At 33.9% G+C, this 24,098-nt stretch overlaps 1 protein-coding gene across 2 annotated transcripts in view; it reads left to right on the forward strand.

The window, feature by feature from the left end:
* The window catches only part of SMCHD1 (structural maintenance of chromosomes flexible hinge domain containing 1), a 145,189-nt gene that overhangs the window by 56,940 nt on the left and 64,151 nt on the right, over window positions 1-24,098 (forward strand). For both annotated transcript variants that reach the window (XM_036123382.2, XM_078060559.1), the window contains exons 20-29: window positions 2,444-2,588; window positions 5,670-5,766; window positions 7,254-7,326; window positions 9,439-9,578; window positions 10,189-10,323; window positions 13,031-13,258; window positions 17,911-18,059; window positions 19,410-19,498; window positions 20,286-20,404; window positions 23,254-23,421. In XM_036123382.2, coding sequence (XP_035979275.2) covers window positions 2,444-2,588; window positions 5,670-5,766; window positions 7,254-7,326; window positions 9,439-9,578; window positions 10,189-10,323; window positions 13,031-13,258; window positions 17,911-18,059; window positions 19,410-19,498; window positions 20,286-20,404; window positions 23,254-23,421 — 1,343 coding nt within the window. The remainder of the gene's footprint in view (window positions 1-2,443; window positions 2,589-5,669; window positions 5,767-7,253; window positions 7,327-9,438; window positions 9,579-10,188; window positions 10,324-13,030; window positions 13,259-17,910; window positions 18,060-19,409; window positions 19,499-20,285; window positions 20,405-23,253; window positions 23,422-24,098) is intronic.

The raw sequence follows: 24,098 nt of genomic DNA on the forward strand, positions 1-24,098 counted from the left end.
TCATCTCGTATTAAGACAGTGGACATCTTGACTGGTGTACTAATATTCTTTTTTTCTACTTTCTTATTTTCCTGTGTTATGGGAGATTCCTTTAACATGACATGCTACTACACTTTCTATTGAATTTTTCCTTTCTGCTGTCATTTTTTATTCTCTGGCTATTCCCTTTTCAAAGCTTCTGTGCCTAATTCATGAATTCAGTGTCTTTAATAATTCTCTGAGGGTATTAGTGGTCTTTTTTAAAATATTTAAACTTTTTTATAATCTGTTTCCTCCATGTTGGTTTTTTTTATGTTTGCCCTTTCATATAGTAGATGCTCTCTTACATGTCTGGTGATTTGCTTACATTTAATCATAGGACATTTGAAAGCTTTTCTTTCATTTGGAGTGATTATGGGAATTTTTAGCTTTTCTCTTTTGGGCTGTCTAGATTCCCTAAAGTAGAGCTTCTGGTCTTCTGCTAGGAGGGTAAACACCTGACTGCCAGCATTTGGGGAGCAAGCTGAGGAAGGCTGTTGGGGGGTCTCATATCTACTATATAATCTTTTACTTGGTATTTTCAGCAAACCGTGACACTTTTAGTAGTGCTTTGTCCCTCACTTCTTAGCCCTACTTTTTTTTACCTTCGTCAGAGAATAAGCCTTCTGTCTATTGCTGGGGCTAAGGAAGGCAGTTGACTGGTTCTGTGTATTGAGGGATGGGGATCTAGGGAACTCTTTTCTTTCTTTTTTTTTTTTTTTAAAGATTTATTTTAGAGAGGGAGAGCGCACAAATTGGGGGGAAGGGCAGAGGAAGAGACAGAATCTTAAGCAGACTCTGCACTGAGTGTGGAGCCCAACACGGGGCTGGATCTCACGACCCTGAGATCAAGACCTGAGCTGAGATCATAAGTTGGACAGTTAACCAACTGATCCACCCAGGTGCTTCTACCACATTCTTTTAATAGCTGCAGAACACATTCCATAGTATAGACATGCTATAGCTGAAGCAGTTTTCTATTAATGAACATTTAGGTTGTTTCCAATTTTTTGGCTATTACAAACCATGTTTCTATATGGAAAAAATTTATGCTGTTTTGTGTACATGTGCTAGAAATTCTCTAGGGTGGATAAAAAGTAGAATTGCCAAGCTGACATGTATATGCCTTAACATTTTAAATATATATTTGCTCTTCCAAAATGTTGTGCCAGGGTACCTTCACCAACAGACCATGAGAGTTCTAATTTCCTTATGCTCATTCCTGGCCAGTGTATGTATTTATCCTAGTTGGTGGTTAAATTATTTATTAGATTTTGCACCTCTTCTCACTTTTCTTGGGCTCCCTATGTCATCTGTGAAAACCTATTCATTTGCTGTGCCCATTTTAACAGTTTAAAGCTGTGGTTCTCAAATTTGACTTTCTATCTTAATCATCTGGAGAGCTTTTTAAGACACTGGTCTGTGGGATATCACTCCCAGAGTTTCTGGGTTTGAGTGAGCCCTAGAATACACGCTTTTAATAATTTCTCAGAGGATGGCTAAAACTGACTAGAGAACACACTTTAAGAAGAACTGGTTTATAGAAAGTTTTTATGTATTCTGGATTTTAATCCCTTGTTGCAGTGTTGTACATATTTTCTCCTATGGAACATCTCTTTTAACTTTGTGTATTTTAACTAATAAGATATTTTAAACTTTATCAAATATATTCTTTCATAGCTGTTGAGTACAGTAGTCCCCCTTGTGTGCAGGGGGCGTGTTGCAAGACCACTCCCAGTGGTTCTCTTGAAACTGCAGATAGTACCAAAATCCTATATATACTATTTTTTTTCTGTATATGCATACTATAATGAAATTTAATTTATAAATTAGGGACTTTAAGAGATTAACAATAATAATAAACTAGAACAATTATAACAATATACTGTAATAGAAATTATGTGAATATGGTCTTTTTCTTTCTTAAAATATCTTATTTTACTACTATACTTACTCTTCTTGTGATGACGTGAGGTGATAAAATGCCTATCTGGTGAGATGAAGTGAGGTCAATGACCTAGGAATTGTAACATAGTTTTAGGCTACTGTTGACCTTCTGACAGTATATCAGAAGTAGGATCATCTGCCTCTGGACTACAGTTAACCACAGATAAGGTGTGGGGGGCTGATATTATGTTTTGCCTTAGTTTTTCCTATGATAATGTTATAAACTTATTCTTTATTATATTCTAATAATTTCATAGTTTAAAAACCTTTTTTTCTTCCTCTAGAATTTTACTTTTATGTATAGTGAGATAAAGATCTAACTTTTCCGAAGTGGCTTATAGATATAATTTATATAAGTTTCTCACAGATTTAAAATGCCATCTTTATTGTAGTTTAGGTTCCTGTATATAAAATATGGCTGTTTCTGACCTATAATGAATTTGTTTCTCATGTTTACTTTTTTTTTTTTTTTTTTAAGAGGGTAAACCAGAGAAGTTTTCATTTGGTCTTATGGATCCTCCTTTTCGTGTTGGAGTCCCATTCAATATCCCTCTGGAGTTTCAGGATGAATTTGGTCATACTAGTCAACTAGGAAATGATATTCAGCCAGTTTTTGAAGCAAGGTAATTTGAAGGATCAACCTATATGTGACTTTTCATATTTACGAAGCATTGTCTTTTTTAGCTTAAATTATTTATGTGTTTAACTTCACATTTGTCATTTAAAGTCTTTAGTGTGTTTTATAAGATCTGGGGGATTTATTAAGCCCTAAGCTATGCTTTGTGACTAGAGTGTCATATATAAAGTGCTTCACTAAAGTTTATTTTGACTGAATTTGCTGTGAAAGTTGTTTAGGTGAGACTGATAGCTCTGTCTTACTTCATTTTGTTTTTTTTTTTTGCAAGTATATGAAATTAGGACTACTTAAACTTAGTGGTATTGCTCACTCTAATAGGTTTTAAAACTGGTAGTACAATTTATTTTGATTTGTTTTTAAAACCATAACAATAAAGTTTATGGTTTCCATAGAAATTTGGGTCTTTCCATAGACTTTACCTTTATTTAATAGTTCTTTAGAGTATTGTGATTGACTTATGTTAAGAAATAACTCTGAGAAACTTAACAGTGTTGTCCACTGATATGGTTGAGGGTGTTCACTATTTCCCGTTATCTTTTTAAGGTGCCTTGGGAGAAATTCTTGTTCATTCTGAAGAGCATGAATGCTAAGTGTTTCTTTTTTGCATTAGCTGCCAAATTGGTCTTTTTGAGCCCACTTTTTATGTATGCTTTCTTCTGTTGTCTCTATGTACTTTTTCCCCTCGTGTTGTAATCATTCACTCTTTTTTTTATTCTTTTTTAAAGGGTCTGTCCAACAAGAAGATCTAACAATTGTAATTGTTCACTCTTAATCATCTGAGCATGTGCTATATTCCAGGCACTTGCTAGCTAGACCTATAGAAGTGATTAAGAACATAATATTTGTCTTCTAGAAACTCACAGTGAGATAGTTTAGTGATTAGATTTATAGCATGGTTAAGTTCTTGGAAAACAATACATAGTTACAAAATTTTTAAAATGAGTTGCAAAAAGTGATTCTTTTGACCTATTGCATTCATTTGAATATTAAACAGTAATGGAATAGTTGAACACTTGAATGTGTTTGTTTAAAAATAAAACACTGGAAGTATCCCTTCTAGTCACAATTGGAAAAATATTAGCGCATTATTTGATACCTATTATTGATTATAACTCCATCATCCTATCCTTGATAGGATATTCTTACATGAGAAGTCTCTGTCACACGTACATATTTATATTTTGGGTTTTGAACTTAAAAAAAACCCTGGTGGCATGGCTGTGTGAATTTATCTTCAACAAAGACCATTTCCTTAGTGGGTTTCTTTGTTTTTTTTTTTCAGTGTTATGTGAATTAAAAAAAATCATTCATGCATGTAGCTTTAGAGAGTCAAGTAGTTTGGTAAGGCTTATTATAAAAGAACAGTTTCTCCTCCCTCTGCCCTCTCTGCCCTACCCACAATCCACTTCTCAGAGAACCCCTTTCGACTTTCTTATTTGAATCTACTGGTAACTACTGCCATATATCTAAATTTTATATTGCTATTTCTTCATTCTTCAGTTTTAGGCATTCTCTCTTGATTTAATGGCTATAGACAATGACGTATTCTCTTAATACCACTTCTGTTACAAATAAGCTTCCTTCCTGTTCCTCTGTTCCTCAATAAAGTTTATATTGTGGCTTGGTCAGTATTTAGTCCTTGCTTTATTGCATTTATGTAAATACTAGTCACTTACTTTATTGTACAACTTTGTTGCTACTATACTTTTTTCTTTGCTAAGTTTATGACAGATTAAACTCTGCCAAATTGGTCTCTTCTTATGATGTTTTAAGTGCATAGATAATCTATCAGTTTCATATTTTTGGAGACATCTCTGTCATCATTGTTTGCTCTTTCTGAGGTCCTTATTTTTTGGTACCGAACCTTCTGGATGCTTCTCTGATTTTCCTAATTTTTCTGTTTTTCTTTTTGTGTTTCTACTTTTCTTTTTGACAGATATTTTTCAACTTTATCTTTACAACCTTTCCATTGGGTTTTTCCTGCTGCTCTATTTTTTTTTAGGATTTTATTTATTTGTTAGAGCACAAGCAGGGGGGAGCGGTAGGCAGAGAGAGAAGCAGGCTCCCCACTGAGCAAGGAGCCCAGTGCACGGGACTCGATCCCTGGACTCCGGGATCATGACCTGAGCAAGCCAAAGTCAGTTGCTTAACCGACTGAGCCACCCAGGCGTCCCCCCTTGCTGCTCTGTTTTTAATATCCCAAGAGTTTTTCTTGGTTTTCTGAACCTTTTTTTTGTAGATCTTGTTCTTATTTTATGAACGTAATACGTTTTGTCACTGTTTGCTCTTTCTGAGGTCCTTATTTTTTGGTACTGAACCTTCTGGACTGCTTCTCTGATTTTCCTAATTTTTCTCTTTTTCTTTTTGTATTTCTACTTTTCTTTCTGACAGATATTTTTCAACTTTATCTTTACAACCTTTCCATTTGGCTTTTCCTCCCCCATGGTGTATCTTTTACTTTTATTCCCTCATCTTACCCCTTGACAAGAGTAAAATGTTTACACTGTAATGACCTACATGTGGTCACAGGCTATTTAGGAATGAAATTGCTTATGGTAATAGATTAGGGAATCTTTAGTGTATATTTTAACGAGGTTACATCATAATACTGTACTTGATTATTTAGACTAAAATTGCTATTTAGTTTAATAAGTGCCAGAAACTCTCTAACATCTCACTGGATAAAAGATTTGGGAAAAAAAAAAAATACATGGCGAAGTCTGAAGATTTCCCTAAACCTGGCCTATTTGGATATTTCCTTTTCTTGACCTATGTGCATGGTCTAGCATTTGGTTATTTCCTGCCTTGTATCTTATTTAATAAATGAAGCTTTATATTTTATAATTTATCATTTACAATGTTTGGCCCAGTGCTATCACTTACAGATCATTTGTCTTTGTAAAAGAAGTTCTTGGGAATTTTCTCCTATTGAATTATTTATTCTATTTTTTAAAATACTATCTTATTAGAAAAGTAAACATGAGAATGGCATATGAGAAGGTTACACATTTGCAACTTATTTATAGGTAATGGAGGGGAAGTTAAAAAATAATTTGTTTTTTTCCAGTGGTTTATCTTTACATTATGAAGAAATAACCAGAGGACCGAATTGTGTGATTCGAGGTGTTACAGCTAAGGGCCCTGTAAACTCTTGTCAAGGCAAGGTAAGCATTGTACATAAATGTTTTAATACATGCTTATTTCCTGTATGGTAAAAATGAAGTGGAGAATTTAAAATGGGATGGGTTAGCCTGGTGATGGGTATTAAAGAGGGCACGTCCTGAATGGAGCACTGGGTGTTATACGCAAACAATGAATCATAGAACATTACATCAAAAACTAATGTAATGTATGGTGATTAACATAATAAAAATAAATAAATAAAATTGGATGACATATTTTTCTAACTGGATGACAATATGGGGTTCCTAAGAATTAGGATCATGTCACTAAACTTACCATTTACATCTCTAAGGGAAACTAGCATGTTTGCTATTGTGTAACATTTATGAATTAAATATTTTTTAAGTGTCTTCATCTTCATTCCATTCTTTTCACATTCAGAGTTATTTTATCAACAGTTATCCAGTATTAGGTTTCTTTTTTCTCTCCAACTTTTAAAAATTTTTGAATATTAATTTTAGAACACAAAAATATGAGAAACTTTAGCTCACATTTATGAACATACTGGGTTTGGTATTTGGACAAAGGAAAATGTTTTGGGAGGGATAAAGTTAGGGAAGGTAAAAATATAAATTCCAATAAGGTAATTTTTCTATCAGGTATATAAAGTAGCTAGTAGATTTACATGACTAAAGGGAATTCTGTGGTTAATAACAAGTAATATATAACTTTTCTTCACTGCAGCATTAACCTACAAGATATATTCAAAATTTTTCCATCAAAATGGCATTTAATTAAAAATAGAGCATATGAATTTATGCTGCACTGCATTGTATAATGAAATCAAATTAAAAGTCAAGTTCTGTACATCTTTCTGAATTCAGAGTTTCCTGGAAGAAGAACTTGAAATTCAGGGAAATTTGACTTTAGTAAGATAAGCTTACTAAAAATCTAAAATGATTTCTAGATTTTTTAAAAAACTTTTTTGAAATAACTTTATATTTACAGAAGAGTTAGAAAGATAGTATAGAGAGTTTGCATATACTCAGTACCCAGCTTCCTCTATTAATATCTTCTATAACTATCAAGTATTTATCCAAACTAAGAAATTAACATTGGTACAATACTATTAACAAAACTGTGGACTTTATTTACATTTCACCAGCTTTTTTTACTAATTAGTTTTCTATTCCAGGATCAAATCCAGAATACCACATTGCATTTAGAGATTTCTAGATTTTTGGCATTTTATATTTCACTATTTTCCATATTTTTTATAATGCCCATCTTGATTCTGATTATTCAAAGTTTATTCCTTTTGAATTTGAAGAGGCTATTATCTGTAAAGAAGCAATATGAGTCCATTTTTTCATCTATATCTCTTAGATAAATGATCATGTTTCTCAATATAAATTTGCTGAATAGATTAATGTTATGGAAATGAAAAGCAAAAATAAATCAGAATTGAGTTGTTAAACTACTGAGCTATTTAGGACTTGGATTTAATTAAAATAATTTTTTTCAACAGAATTTTAATTTGAAGGTTATTCTGCCGGGTTTAAAAGAAGACACACAGATTTTAAAAATTAGATTACTACCAGGTAATATTTTAAGAAATATTCCTAATATTTACCTTTAAAATAATATTCTTATTATAAAATATAAGATGAAGTGTTTTTTGGCTTGGTTATGGTGTAAGTCTTGAAAATACATTTGAATGTCAAAGCACTGACAGAAATGACTAATTGAAAAAACAGGAAAATGTGTAGGAAGACATTAGTGAAGTTCTAAAAATAATCGGGAGAAAAGTGTGAATGTTGAGAATGTATTAGGGAACAACTCTTAAGAGATACACTAATCAGGCTTATATTAGAACTGGACCTGTCTTTAACTTTTCCTGTATAACTGTAAATGTTTCATATCTTATGAAAAGTTTCTCATGCATTTATGTTAACTTGATAATGACTTATCAACTTCGTAAGGAAGTTACGTTAAAGTAACACAGGGTAGGAAATGCTGGCTAATTTGAGAGGCAGTCTGTCATATAGGTTCAAAGAATACATTCTGATATCTCTTCTGGGTTTGAATTTAAGCTGACACTTAAGAGCTAGGTAAACTTGTCCTGTACCTCAGTTTCCTCATGTGTAAAATGAAATAATATCTACTTTCTCACAGTTGTTGTGAGGATTGAATGAGTTAATATAGGTAACCCTCACTTTGCAAGATTTTGTGGTAACTGAATGGAGGACGACACAGTTCCAATATGCATGAGTTCTCCTTAACACAGTACTATGCAAAGTGAGAACTGCATGTGCTTGTAAAACACAACAGTGGTTGGTATGTCAGTTTTAGCTCTGTTATTAATAATACTATAATCATACCTTTGTCCACATACGACCTTTTGTATTGTTTTTAAATGAAATGATACACAGTAGCTATGTCCTTTCACAAATTCAAGTTGTTTGGTTTCCCTCAAGCACAAATTGATAAAAGATGTCAAAATTAGCACATTGGTAGAAGTATAAGAATAAAATTGTTGAGGCACCTGGCTGGCTCAGTTAGAAGAGCATGTGGTTCTTGAATCTCGGGGTCATGAGTTTGAGCCCCATGTTGAGTGTAGAGATTACTTACATACATACTTAAATACACACAGAAGCAAACTTAAAAATTGTTACATACTAATAAACACAATGCTTTTATTTTAGAGGTTAGCTAAAAGGTATAGATTTGGGTAGTGAAATTCTTAATAACCAGGTAGTTTGACATTGTTTTGAATTTGAGAATGAAAATTGTAAAGTAGGAGGTAGCATGGTATAATGATAATTGTCAAGAGGTTTCAGATTACTCAGGACATTAACCTGAGCCTGCCACTTACTAGTCATATGACCTGGACAAGATACTTAATCTCTCTGAATTCGTTTCGTCATTTACAAAATGAGGATGGTAATATTACCCTCTTCATTAAGATCATTGTGAAGATTATATAGTGCTTAAAACTTGACATGTTGCTTGGCAACGTAGTAAAAAGTAAATAATAACTAATGTTACTATAAAGTAAGTGTTTTCAGTAACTGTTCTTTTTGTGAATTTTTGTTACTAGCATTTAGCATAAATTGTATTTAAAAATATCAGTGTTTATAGAGCACATCAAGGCATATTGCTATAGAAGTGTGAACTCTGATTAATCTCAGAGGAAACTTGTGTAGCTTGCTTATAACATCAAAGTCGTGGGCAGTCAAACAAGTAAATTATTTGGTTATATCATGACATGCACTGATCCTTTGAACACTTACCTAAAATGTGTGTTTTCTCTTAACATATTTTTGAGAAATCAGTCATTGTGTAAAGTTAAAGTGAATAAATAAAAAAGTATTTTTAAAAAACTTCTCTTCTTGAATACTTTTTTCCAGGATCTCTTTTAAGGTTTTACACCTTGAGGTGATTTCTAGCATTAGTTACAATAATGTCATAGCTTGTTGGGTAAAACTAAGTCTAGACATCAAACATTTTACTCAGTTGAGACAAATCTGGTCATTTATAGAATCTGTGCATTTTAGAGATAGAAATGGTTAAACATGGGTATTGCTTATTTTTTTCCTTTCTTAGCATTAAGATACTAAAACTTGAAATGTTAAAAGCTTTTTTTCCTTGCTGTTTCAATATTTCAGTCTTAGAAACTTGAATCTGTATTTCATTATATAATTCTCTGGTAGGTCCCCCTCATCGATTGAAAGTGAAACCTGATTCTGAAATTTTAGTTATAGAAAATGGAACAGCTTTCCCATTTCAGGTAGAAATTTTGGATGAATCAGACAATATAACAACACAACCAAAATTGATTGTTCATTGTAAGGTAAGTTATTGTAAGATAAAAATACGTAGATTTTACTTTGAGTAATCTGGTAGTAAATGGACATAACTATCTCTTAGCTACTTTATAGTGAGATTTATATCGTATTTAGATCTTTAATGATTAGTCCATGGAGAAACTTGTGGGTATCTCATTGCCTATACTTTTTGGCCAATAAAGGCATCATCTATACCAAGTTCCATAAAGAAATTCATAGAACATTCCCCCCCCTCCTTTCTTGATCCATTTCCCTCAATTTAGCTGAAGTATTTATGAATAGAATGATAGAAATGTCTTTTAGGGTTAAGGATGCGTAGACAAATGAAGGTAAGTAAAAGAGCACAAAAAGGAAGGGAAAACCCAAATACACAAAGTTAAAAAAAAAAAAATAGTGGTTGAGGAAGTTGGTGTTTCAGAAGACATAAATTTTAGAATTATAAAAAATTACTCTTTTCATTCAGAAATTGTCTAGAATATTGGTGAATTCTATTTTATTTTTTCCAGTTTATAGCCAGAAATAGTAGCTGTAGTGGATTATTTGAAAATTTAACAGTTATTGAATAATTTGTTACATTTGATTGGGGTCTTAAATTATTTTGTATGTTTTCAAAAGTTTTTAGGTGCTCCAAATCTTCCAATCTACGTTGTAGATTGTAGCAGTTCTGGAACCAGTATTTTAACAGGATCTGCAATTCAAGTACAGAACATTAAAAAAGACCAGACTCTTAAAGCAAAAATTGAAATACCTGTAAGTTGTTGTTATTCATTGATTTTATATTGTTTTCATACAAATCTTTCATAACAGCTTTATAGTATTTTATGTAACATTTGACTTTTAAAAATGAGGTATCTGTGGTTCTTTTAGCTAAAGTAAAAAAAGGCAACATGAAATGGTATAGTAACATTTTGTATTAGTAATTTTCTTAATTAACCCTTTTATAGGGGCACCTGGGTGGCTCAATTGGTTAAACGTCCGACTCTTAGTTTTGGCTCAGATCATGATTGTAGGATCCTGGGATCAAGCACCGCATCAGGCTCCATGCTCAGTGTGGAGTCTGCTTGAGATTCTCTCTCTCTCTCTCTTTGCCCCTCCCACTCATGCTGTCTCTCTCTCTCTCTCTCTCTAAAATAAATACATAAAATCTTTTTTAAAATGTGGCATTTATATGTCAGTTTATTTTTTTGTTTCTTATAGTTTATACTGTTTCTTAGAAAGTCTGGTAAACCACCACTGAAGGACATATAAACAATTTATATGTATAATTTAAAAAATAAATATGTGATTAGTATTTTCATATAAAGAGATTTCTGTGGTAATGTACTAGTAGGATACTTGTTACTGGATAAATACATCATGGTGGAAGGTGAAGCCAGCCTGGAGGAGGGCAAGCAGTTGTTGTGAGCAGTTGCTCTCCTAAGATTGCAAAATGGGACAACAAATAGTTAAGGAAAATATTTAAATGTAATTTCTCCATTATTGATATGGTAGATGATGAATAACCTAACCTAACCAGTTGGTTAACTGATGCTTTCCTACTAATTATACATCAGTTAACATACCTTGAGCTTCAAAAGGGTAAAAGACAGCTTTTATTTTTTTTCACTAGAATGAGATGACTCTTGACTTCATTCCACTTCTTATCAAGCTGCTTATATTGATAACCTTCAAATCCCTCTTACGCACTTTTTTTTTGTTATGCATTTTTTAAATTCAGTAATGTGGGCAACTTGTTTTTGAGCATACTCTCTTGCAAAAGATCAGGAAGATTCAGGAAGGAAAGACTTAGAGTTAGGGAGGAATCTGGGTTTGGAAGCAAAGAGTAGTGAGCATCAGGAATTACGTAAATTCTATAGAACAGTGACAGGCGGAAGACCGAGAATCTAGATCAATTAGGACAAAGATCAAAGTATACCTTAAAATACGCAGTTAGAAAATGTTAATCCGAAGGCAGCAACTGGAGTTTGAATCAGGTAAATGCAATATGGTTATTTATCAATAAGGGTGGGTTATTTACCTAATATTTGGTGAGGTAGGAATTTTATGAAAGTCATTAGTCATGTAGATGGGCTTAGATAGGAATGTTTGCAACTGGATAACAAAGGAGAAATGGGCTAAATAGATGTAAAGGTATTTTAGGCTTAGGCTTATTTTGAATTTTGTGTATCCTGTGGAATGCACTATAACCTAGATTATGAAATAATGTAATGTTTTAATTTTTTGTGCCTTTAAAATCGATTTAGTATAATACAGCTCATCCTTACTAATATGTGGGACATTGATGTGCCCATAATAAATTATAAATGTGCCAGCTCATCTTTCAGGGCATCTACAGTCCTCATTTAGCTATAAAGAGCCTTATTCACTTACCCTAATGTATTGTTTCAGTGTAAATAGTATATTTTATGTCAACTATTTGTCTCTGATTTTATGGGAAGTTCTTAATTTCTTACATCTTTATTCTTTTTTTTTTTTTTTTTTTTTTAAAGATTTTTTAGATTTATTTTCTGACAGAGAGAGACACAGCGAGAGAGGGAACACAAGCGGGGGGAGTGGGAGAGGGAGAAGCAGGCTTCCCGCTGAGCAGGGAGCCCGATGCGGGGCTCGATCCCAGGACCCCGGGATCATGACCCGAGCCGAAGGCAGACGCTCAACGACTGAGCCACCCAGGCGCCCCTTACATCTTTATTCTTATTAATAGGTGCTAGTTACTGAATCTGTCTGAATCTGTGATTCCAAAGAAGAGGAAGAGAATCATTTTAAATCCAAATATGCTAGTTTTTGGCTTTAAGGATGTGGCTTATGGGGGCACCTGGGTGGCTCAGTTGTTAAGCGTCTGCCTTCAGCTTAGGTCATGATCTCAGGGTCCTGGGATCGAGCCCCAGGTTGGACTCCCTGCTCTGTGGGAAGCCTGCTTCTCCCTCTCCCACTCCCCCTGCTTGTGTTCCCACTCTTGCTGTCTCTCTCTCTCTATCAAAATAAATAAATAAAATCTTAAAAAAGAAAAAAAGAATGTGGCTTATGCTTACAACTTGATAGTATAATATTAATAGTATAGTGTCTTCTTAATGCCAAAACCTATGAACGTTGACAGCGTGTATAAGATGATCTTCCATAGTATTGGAAGTAAATCCTTAAGCAATGTAGAAGACTCACCATTAAAGCCCCAAAATAGGGGGAGCCTGGGTGGCTCAGTCGTTAAGCGTCTGCCTTCGGCTCAGGTCATGATCCCAGAGTCCTGGGATCGAGCCCCGCATCGGGCTCCCTGCTCAGCGGGAAGCCTGCTTCTCCCTCTCCCACTCCCCCTGCTTGTGTTCCCTCTCTTGCTATGTCTCTCTCTGTCAGATAAATAAATAAATAAATAATCTTTAAAAAAATAAATAAATAAAGCCCAAAAATAATTTTCAAAAAGTGCAGATGTCATTCAATATATTTTTGTGTTTTTCTCTTTCCCTAGAGTTGTAAAGATGTGGCACCCGTGGAGAAGACTATTAAGTTGCTTCCTAGTAGCCATGTTGCAAGATTACAGATATTCAGTGTGGAAGGACAAAAGGCAATCCAGATCAAACATCAGGATGAGGTTAATTGGATAGCAGGCGATATTATGCATAATCTTATTTTTCAAATGTATGATGAAGGAGAAAGAGAAATTCATATAACATCAACTTTAGCAGATAAAATTAAAGTAAGTATCTCAGATTAGTTATCTGAAGAATTTTGTTCATTTTATGATTGATTGTAAGACTGAATAAGAAATATTATAGGGTAGCTTCTAAGAAGAAGCTTATCACAGAAAAATAATATTGTTATTTAAAATTCCGGGCTAAATAAGAATTCGTTTCGTGTTCTAGATTGAAATGTGAATGATTCATATGCGACAAAGTCATACTTAGAAAAATGATTTTGACACTTAACAAAATGCCAAAGATTTAGTTATGCACTTGCTGACCAGCTGTATTTCTGCAGTCACAGTCGAGATCATCTTACCAAAGCAGTGTATTTGTAACTGTTCTGAAGGCACTAAACAAGAAGTCTGTTAAAGGCAACTGGTGGAACATTACTGTTTTAACTACAGGTCCCTAATTTGACCATTTGAAATCGGCATACCACTCTCTAAAAGCATGATCTCAGAAAACAGTTTTTTAGATTCTCAGTAGCTTCATATGGTCCTCATCAATCTGCTGTAATTTAAATTCATCATTAGTACCTTGTTAGGGTGAATCTATATATTGAAACTTAACATCTCTTAGGAAAACCAAATCAAAATACATACTTATCACCTAAGGTAGACCTCTCTAGTACTCTTCTTATGATTGATTAAAGGAATAGTTGGCATTCTGTGCTTACTCTTTTCAAGGTCAGTCAGTTCTGCTATAATGAAACGCATGCATTTCTTAAAATCACTGTGCCAGATAAAAAGGTGCAATAAAAATCACAGGGCTCATGGGGAAAATGGGAATTAGAGGCACAGTACTCAAACTTTATCAGTCACCTATTTAAAAAAAGATAGGAAACTAATAAAGTAGCACCAAAAATAGTAACAATAACACATATTAAATGATTAAGAAGTCCATAAACACTACAATAATATGTCAGTTTACTTTGTGGAAGTGAGTACAGGAAAGGTTGCAGCTTGTGAGTTACTGTGAAGTTGTGGAAACTCCACTAAATGTGGCCATGTATATGGCTCAATATACATAATCACCCAAGGTGGCTGGTAGGTTTGAGTTGTGTCGTTTGTGTATTTCCATGGATTGGTTTAGCTGGGTACAGTTTTCCATGTTCACATATTGTTTTCATGGATGATATTGTGCATTAGCAAAAGTAAAATTTCTTCGTACTCAAACTGTTCCCTCATATTTTAATAGCATTGGAACAAATTTGCGTTTTCAAACCAAGCAGTATAGCAGAACTAACTGTACTTTTTTCCTTGACGCCCATAGAGAAAAAACTCAAATCTTATGTGAGAAAATAATGTTTAAAAAATTCACTGTTCTTTAAGTCAGAGACAAAACATCCCCCCTTTTCTGGAAAGCCAACATTTGCACACCCTTATATAAGGGGGTCCCAGTTAACTAAATTTGTAGAGTTGCTGTGTGGGACAGGAGGTAGAAATTATTTCTTTGTACTATTTTATCCTGTAGCCATCTGGAGTTTCCAGATATAGGATCTGATATTTTAAAAGAATTTTGTTCAACAGGGTTTAGCTGATCTTACTTTTAACTCTTACTTGAAATATTCCTTGCCCCAGCCGGTTTAGTTTTTCCCTCTCTAATGAGGGACTGGAGGATTGATAGAGACCTAACCCTGATCCTTCTTGGAAGGGGAGGCAAGCCATTTTTATCTATATCAGCAGATGTGAAGTTGAGTGGTTTAAAAGTGGTACTAGGAACCCGGCTTCTGAACTGGTTCCTTGCTTTCTCATACTTAGGTTCCCACATTCTAGCTTCTTATCAAGGTTAAGAAGAAACTTTGAGTGGAGAGCCTCCACCTGTATATAACTTCTTTTTGCCATTCTCTAAGCATGTGACCAGCATTTGACATATTTGCTTCAAATTTAGTGGTTATATATTTGTTGGGTTACAAAGATTTTTAAACATGCAACTCTTTATTGGCAATAAAATATTAAATACTACTCTTTTGTTAAATGTATAATCATTAATATGATTTTGTGGTCTTCAGAGAATTCTCCAATATTGAAGAAAGTGAACCCTATCTGAGCTGGGAATCCATTGAAGGGATAACACAGCTAAAGTGAGGGAAGAAAAGCCTTTTTGAAAAGTGTAAATTCTGCTTCTTCCATTATGTAAAAAAAAAAAAAAAAGTATATATACACACACATATATATGTAAAGAATAAAACATGGTTTAAAAGATAAAAAGGTAACTAAGATTAGAACAGCATAAACTAGGGTCAAAATATTAGAATATCAATGATTTAAGAATCACAACTATGGAAGGCTAAAAAAGTTGAACTAAAAATTCTTACATAGAAAGGATTGGAAGTTTAAAAGTAGGATAGAGTAAGATACTCAACTTAAAAAAGGGATCAAGTAACAATATATGGAATGCAGGAGATGAAAAAATAGAGCTAAAAGCATCCAAGAATGAATGAAGACCAAAAGGTGGCCAGAATGGTAGTTAAGTAAATATAACTTGTTTTCTCATCTTGCTGAATAGGCATTAAGCTACATCTTATTCAAAGCCCATATTAATAAATTTCTTTTAACAAACAATTTGAATATCACCTCCCAGAATTGATCATATGATTTGATCTGTATGGTATTTTATTTTTTTAATTTTTTTTAGAGTGCCCACATGAGCAGTGGGGGGGTGGAATAGAGGGAGAGAGAATCCTAAGCAGGTTCCATGCTCATGCAGTGGGACGTGAGGCTCAATCTCACGACCCTGAGATCACAACCTGAGCTGAAATCAAGAGTTGGACACTTAACTGACTAAGCCACCCAGGCACCCCTGATTCTGCTTTTTGTTTATTCATTTGGTTGGATGATTTTTTTGTTTTGTTTTTTTGGATTCTACTTAGGAGTGGAATCATACGGTATTTTTCTTTCTCAGTCTTATTTCACTTAGTATAATACTCTCCAGGTCCATCCATGTCTCAGATGGCACAATCTCATCCTTTTTTATAGCTGTGTAATATTCTATTGTATATTTACACCATATTTTCCTTGTCATTTGTCTATTGACGGACACTTAGGTTGCTTCCATATCCTGGCTATAGTGAATAATGTTGCAGTAAACCTAGGGTGCATATGTTTTTTCAAATTAGTGTTTCATTTTCTTTGGGTAAATACTCAGTGGAATTATGGGATCATATGGTAGTTCTATGTTTAATTTTTTGAGGAACCGTCATACCGTTTTTTTGCAGTGGCTGCACCAGTGTACATTCCCACCAACTGCACAAGGATTCTTTTTCTCCACATGCTCGGCAACACTTGTTATAACTTGTGTTTTTTATTTTAGTCATTCTGACAAGTGTAGAGTGATACCTCATTGTGGTTTTGATTTGCATTTCTTTGATGATGAATGATGTTGCACATTTTTACATGTGTCTCTTGGCCATCTATGTCTTCTTAGGAGAGATACATATTCAGGTCTTGTGCCCATTTTTTAATCAGACTGGGGGTTTTTTTGGTGTTTTTATGCATTCTTTATGTATTTTGGATACTAACCCTTTATCGGATATGTCATTTGCAAGTGTCTTTTCTTACTCAGTAGGTTGTCTTTTTGCTTTGTTGATGGTTTCCTTTGCTATGCAAAATCTTTTTATTTTGATGTAGTCCCAATGTTTATTTTTGCTTTTGTTTCCCAGGTCTTAGAAGACAAATCTAGAAATATGTTGCTTTGGCCAATTTCAGAGAAATTACTGCCTCTCTTCTCTTCTAGGATTTTTATGGTTTCAGGTCTCACATGTAGGTCTTTAATCCAATTTGAGTTTATTTTTGTGTATGATGTTAGAGAATGGTCCAGTTTCAAAAAAAAAAGTCCAGTTTCATTCTTTTACATGTAGCTGTCCAGTTTTCCCAGCACCATTTATTGAAAAGATTATCTTTTCCCATTGTATATTCTTACCTCCTTTGTCATAGATTGGGTTTATTTCTGGGGTCTTTATTCTGTTCCATTGATCTATGTGTTTATTTTTGTGCCAGTACCATACTGTTTTGATTACCTCAGCTTTGTAGTATGTCTTAAAATCTGGTATTGTGATACCTCCAGCCTTGTTGTTCCTTCCCAGGATTGCTTTGTCTGCTCCAGGTCTTCTGTGGTACCATTACAAATTTTGGTGTTATTTGTTCTAGTTTTGTGGAAAATGCTGTTGGTATTTTGGTAGGGAATGCATTGACTGTACATTTCTTTGGGTATTATCGACATTTTAACGATACGAATTCTTCCACTTCATGGGCATGAAATATCTTTCCATTTGTGTCATCTTTAATTTCTTTCATTAGTGTTTTATGGTTTCTGGAGTTATAAACCAAGTTTATTCGTGTTTTATTCTTTTTGGTGCAGTTGTAAATGGTGCTTTTTAAATTTCTCTTTCTATACTTTGTTATTACTACCAATTTCTGGGTATATCCTGCCACTTCACTGATTTCTTTTATTCTGGTTGTTCAGTGGCATCTTTAGAAAGGAAGAAACTTCTTAATCTTACTAATATATAAACCACCACCATTTGTGTTCATAAAGGGACTTTTTCCTTGGAGGTGGGGAAGATGAGTTTATAACTTAGCTTTGATTCTTCAGTAAGATAAGTGGCAGTAGGAGGACATTAGACTAAGCTTTATATTTTTCTTAGATAATATAATTTTTCTTTTAGGTTAATTGGACTCCTGAGATTAACAAAGAACACTTGCTACAGGGTCTGCTTCCTGATGTACAAGTACCAACATCTGTGAAAGATATGCGTTATTGCCAGGTTTCATTCCAAGATGATCATGTGTCTTTGGAAAGTGCATTTACAGTAAGGTTTGTGAGCATATTATATTTTGAGGTATTTCAGAATTCGGCATATGATGATAAAAAGGCTTTTCTGCAAAGCACACTAGTGAAAGTTGTTTTTAATGTAGAAAATAATTGCAATTTCTATGAAATATGGTAGGTTGTCTTTGGAATAAAACTTCACTGGAGATAGTGACTAATTCATCAGTCATTCACCTCTTTGGTTAAGTTCATTCCTAAGTATTTTATTCTTTTATATATCTTGTGCTTAATTGGCTCTCTGGTATCTGTGAGAACTAGAACTGTCATTAAAGGAAAGCCCTCCTAGTGCAGGCAGCAGTGAAAATGCCTGTAAAATGACAGACGTGAAAAACATAAAAGATAGAGTGTGATCAGTCAGTGTGTTCACAGGGAATAATTCTTTCATTGCCTAGTGATGATTTTTAAACCTGTGTCCAAACAGACCTAATAGGTATTACTGAAAGAAAAGGGAAAGATTTATGTGAATATATATATATAAAAATCTTTCATCCTGGCCTGTCAGTTTCTTGCTCAACTTGTTCCAGTAACCTCATTCACTTGAATTCTTCCATCCATTTTTATAGTATTTCCAGGCTCCATATTTGAGATAATTTTTTTTTGAGAGAGAGCATGCACGCAAGTCAGGGGTAGGGGCAGAGAGAGAGGGAGAGAGAGAATCCCAAGCAGGCTGCACACCCAGCGCAGAGCCCGATGTGGGGTTTGATCTCACAATCCCGAGATCATGACCCTAGCCGAAGTCAGGAGTTGGTCGCTCAACCAACTGAGTCATCCGGGCGCCCCTGAGATAAAATTTTTAGATATACTACTCTCCACCCACAGCCAGATCTCTTGATGATGAGTTATTCTTACCTGCCTTTTCTTTCTCAGTTCTCTTGTCCTAATTCCTTTTTTTTTTTTTTTTTTTAAAGATTTTATTTATTTATTTGACAGAGAGAGACACAGTGAGAGAGGGAACACAAGCAGGGGGAGTGCGAGAGGGAGAAGCAGGCTTCCCGCCAAGCAGGGAGCCCGATGCGGGGCTCGATCCCAGGACCCTGGGATCATGACCTGAGCCGAAGGCAGACGCTTAACGACTGAGCCACCCAGGCGCCCTGTCCTAATTCCTTTTAATCTAGCATAGATGCTATGATGTAACACTTCTTTGCAAGCTGTCTTTCTCGGTTTCCATTTGGGTTAATAGTGTGATGTTCTATAAATTGAGGTATTTGGAGGAGTGTTGTTGTATTTAAATTTTAGAAAACGAGTGTTAAATATATATATATGTTACTCTTTAGCATATTTTTCTCTACAATCAGTGGTATAACTAGAGCCTTTTAACTTGTTAACTCATTTCAGACCACTTCCTGATGAACCTAAACATCTAAAATGTGAGTTAAAAGGAGGAAAAACAGTACAGATGGGCCAAGAGCTTCAAGGAGAAATAGGTTAGTATGGTCTGCTTTTTTCTTTAAAATACTTCTATAATACATGCTTACATTTGTGTTTTGGCATATGTGATCTGAAAGGAAGCTTTGGTTTTATATACATTTATTGTTTTAAAATCCACTGTTGGAAAAGATTGCTATATTTTCTGCCTAGGCTGACAACTTTAAAATCAGTTTGGCAGGGGCGCCTGGGTGGCTCAGATGGTTAAGCGTCTGCCTTCAGTTCAGGTCATGATCTCAGGGTCTACTGTTCCCCCTGCTTGTGCTCTCTCGCTCTCTGTCAAATAAATAAAATCTTAAAAAAAAAAAAAAAGAAAAAAATCAGTTTGGCAAAAAGAGTTTCATGGAAAAATAACTGGCTTTCGTTAGAAGTAATAATAGTTAATATTAAAAGAGTAAAGTAAATGTATCAATGGATTCATATCAATAATCAATGGATTATTTTTCTTGTATCTAGACTATTACATAATACTAAATTATTTTCTTCAAATTTTGATGGTAGAGTGCTCGCTTCGGCAGCACATATACAAATTTTGATGGTAGAAAATCTGATTAACATCAACACCATGTTAAATATAAATATATAAACGTACTTAAGTAGATTATTGATTTTTTTGGTGGTGATTATAAAAGAAGCAAGTATGATTACTTTTTACAAAATAATACATAAGAGAACAAAGTTAGTGGTTTTCTAAGCATAATTTTAAGTGTATAAATGTATTTATAGATGTTTATATCTTTTATTAAAAGATAACAGTTTAATTTTAAGCTGTCCTTTTTTATATAGTTGTAATAGTTACAGATCAGTATGGAAATCAGATTCAGGCATTTTCACCAAGTTCTTTATCTGCCTTGGGAATTGCTGGGATTGGACTTGATAGCTCTCATTTGAAAACTACCTTTCAGGTATGGCTTCTTTTCATAGCAGTTGGCTTATACCATTGTTTTACAATTAACAAAATTTGGGAAAAACTAAAATAACTAAAAGAAGTTTGATTTTTGTGTTTACAATGCAAAATCATAAAAGGCATTATAAAGGTTTTGTAATGACAAACTGTGAACATACACAAAAAATAGAATAGCATAAATAATTCCCATGTTCCCATCACTCAGCCTCAATAATCGTCACTTTCACCTTTACTATAATCATTTTGAAGCAAATTCCATACATTATATCATTTAACCATAAATATTTTAATATATATATATAGAAGTAGTTTTTCATAATTAGTAAAATTTTGTAGTGCTTACATCCTGCATTAAATAGGATGCTGGGGGAAAAAACTAATTGGGCAGGTTTGTAGCTGTGCAGTTAATTGAGATTAGCTTGAAAAATAAGAACCTCAGTGGAATTATTTCAGTTTAAAAGAGGCAAGCAAATATGATGTATTCTGCTTGGAGAGATCAAAGACAAATTTTGGGGAAATTTTCACTTTCTTTGCCTAGGCTGACATAACTTTAAAATCAGTTTGGACTGATTTCAGTTTGGACTGAACGTTGGACCTTCAAGGAACCTTCCAGGCCAGAGTAGATGAAAGAGGAGGAATTCTAAGGCCAAGTGAAGTTGAATCCATTTAGAGCACTTAATGCTTTTTTAAAACTCTTATTACTTTTAGAGCCTCCATTACAGTTTTTAACTTGACAAAGTAATCACAAGCCTCTTTGTTGCCCTTCCTTACTATAGTTTCTATTCTCACTAGTATGTTCAACACAACTCAGTATATCTTAGGAGTGCTGAATAACTTTTCATGATGTTTTGTTTACTTTACAAAGATAACGTTTAGTGTTTGACTTTCAGGTTCTTCCATTATTTATTTTCACCCTATGTATATCCGAAATCAGAAGATAACTATGTTTTGCTGTTATGCATGAACAATCTCTACTTTATGCATAGACACCCATACTCATTCAGTAATTTCTCCTAAATTGTAACCTGCCTTCCTACATTTGCAGTTTTCCCCATCTGTTAGGTTCCTATCAGCATGTTAACATGCTGTCATATCTTTCATCTTAAAAAACAAATTACCACTTCCCCCTCCCATACCAACCCCAGAGCATCCTTTGGCCCTAGTTCCCCATCCATCTATTGCTCTATTTCTCTTCTTTCTATAGTATATCTCCTTGGAAGAGTTGTACATACTCAGTTCCCGACCCCACATCCTTTTTTGTCATTCTCAGGCAAGCCACTCTCATCATATTTTTTTTTTGCTCTGTTTCACCTGACCAAATACATTGTCAATTTTCCATTCTCATTTCTATCAGCATTTTAAACTATAAATTTAGACTTCCATTTCCTCAGTATGGCCTAAAATATCCTAAAGTATTATACCGAAGCATAATCTCACACCTTTCTCCTCCCATAGCTCATTCTTCAGCCAAGGTGACTTACTTTCTTCCTATTGTCATTTTACAACAGATGTATACTATCTTGACTCACTTTCAAACACTTTCCCCAGTCTCTACAGAAAGAAAATGGAGCCTTTTATTTTAAAACTATTTTTTTAAAAATAGTGGTTTGGCGGGGTGGGGAATAAAAAGTTTTAATATGTCGTCATCATCTTCAAATTATTTCTGCATTTACATAAATGTACTGCTATTCTGAAGTACATTCCTTTGATAATTTCAGCATTAGACCTTAGAGAGTGCCTTTCAGAATTTTATATTTGATTCTGTTTGGACTCATCTATAATTTGTAAATGCATATACAAATTTAATTTTCAAGATTGGAAGTAAAACCGAGATTACTTCCAAGATGACTTAAAGAAAAAATCATGTCTTCAAAAGGGCTGTTGGTGTTTCACTAATAAATGTGGAATTCTAGGTTAGACTTTACATATTTTCAGTTTTCAGTATGTTTTACTAATGAATATTTAATTTGTTTTCCAAATATTGAAAAATTCTTTGCTCATTGGGGTTTGGGTAGAAATTAATTTTAAATTTAAATTAAATTTGCAGTGTCTTTGTACAGAAAATATTCTGCAAACAGTTGTTTGAGAATGTAAAACATGAAATTTTAACTCTGATTTTTAAAATCTGATGGAATAGATTTGTACTCATAGAAATTTAAGATGACAAAATTATTAAGGGTAATTGTTAAAATGTGAATGGTATAAGTGCTTCTGCCAGTATGGAATTAGTTATTATCATTAGATCACATTGTGGAAATTACAGGCTAGATTCCCATTAATAAGATGTGAACCAGATATTGAGCGGTAACAAATCAAAGCCCCTGCCTTCTTGGAGATCACCTTATAATGGGAAGAGTGGTAAGAAATGAGTGATAAGAAAAAAAATAAAATGGGGTAATGGAAACAGTGCCATTATATAGGGTGGTCAGAGAAGACCCCTTTGATCATGGTATCCTATATGAGAGACCTAAAGAAAGGCCATGTAGATTGGTAAAGAATCTTGCAAACATCAGGAAAGAACAAGTGCAAAGGGTGTTGGGTAAGCACTTGCTTTGCTGTTTGGGTAGTAAAAAGGAGACCATGTAAATAAGAGGGAAATTAGGAAAAAATAAGGTAAAAGGACATAGCCAGAACCTTTTAGAGCTCTCCCTCGCAAAAAAGAAATTCAGTTTCTCTTCTAAAGGAAATGAATTTCATAGTGTACCAGTATTAGTATGTGTGCAAGTTATTTGTCATTGTTCTATGCAGAAGCGTATCTATATGCACATGGGTAAATGACATTTTTTTTTTCTTTTTGAAAATTAAGCATAATATCCTATCTTTTCTTGATGTACTTTTCTTCACTAGGAAAATACACAAAGTATAAGTGTAAAAGGCATCAAGTTTATTCCAGGCCCTCCTGGAAATAAGGATCTTTGTTTTACTTGGCGTGAATTTTCTGACTTTATTCGAGTGCAGCTAATTTCTGGACCACCAGCAAAACTTCTTCTTATAGACTGGCCAGAATTAAAGGAGGTAAGTAACTCTGCCTTGTTTGAAAGAATTTACTATCATATGGCTTATTACTTTCAGATTATTGGTGGATCAGAATAGATATGTTTTATTGTTGAAGTAATAACAAATAGCAATAGTAATAAAAGGACAAAGTAATATGATTCTTAATAATTCATTATTTAATTCATTACTTGTGTCCTCATTTGTTAAAAAATAGTGTAATAACATCATGATGAGTACTATGTAATGTACGGAACTGTTGAATCACTCTGTTGTATACCTGAAATTAATACAACACTGTATGTTAATTTTACTGAAATGATTGACACCTTAAAAATTTTATTACAGGGGCACCTGGGTGGCTCAGTCCGTTAAGCATCTGCCTTCAGCTCAGATCATGATCCCAGGGTCCTGGGATCGAGCCCCATGTCCGGCTCCCTGCTCAGTGGGGAGCCTGCTTCTCCCCCTCCCTCAGCCACTCCTCCTGCTTATGCACTCTCTTTCTCTCTGTCAAATAAAATCTTTTAAAAAATTTTTAAAAATTTATTACAGAAATTTTCAAACACGTGTAAAAGTGAAAATAGCATAATGAACCCCAAGTTTCAGTGGTTACTATTTTTTCCCAATTTTGTTTCATTGTTCTGTCTTACTGTCTTAAATGTTTTCTCTGGAGTTTGAAAAAGCATATTAGATATCAA

The sequence above is a fragment of the Halichoerus grypus genome, chromosome 13 (assembly GCF_964656455.1).
Source record: "Halichoerus grypus chromosome 13, mHalGry1.hap1.1, whole genome shotgun sequence".
Lineage (NCBI taxonomy): Eukaryota > Metazoa > Chordata > Mammalia > Carnivora > Phocidae > Halichoerus > Halichoerus grypus.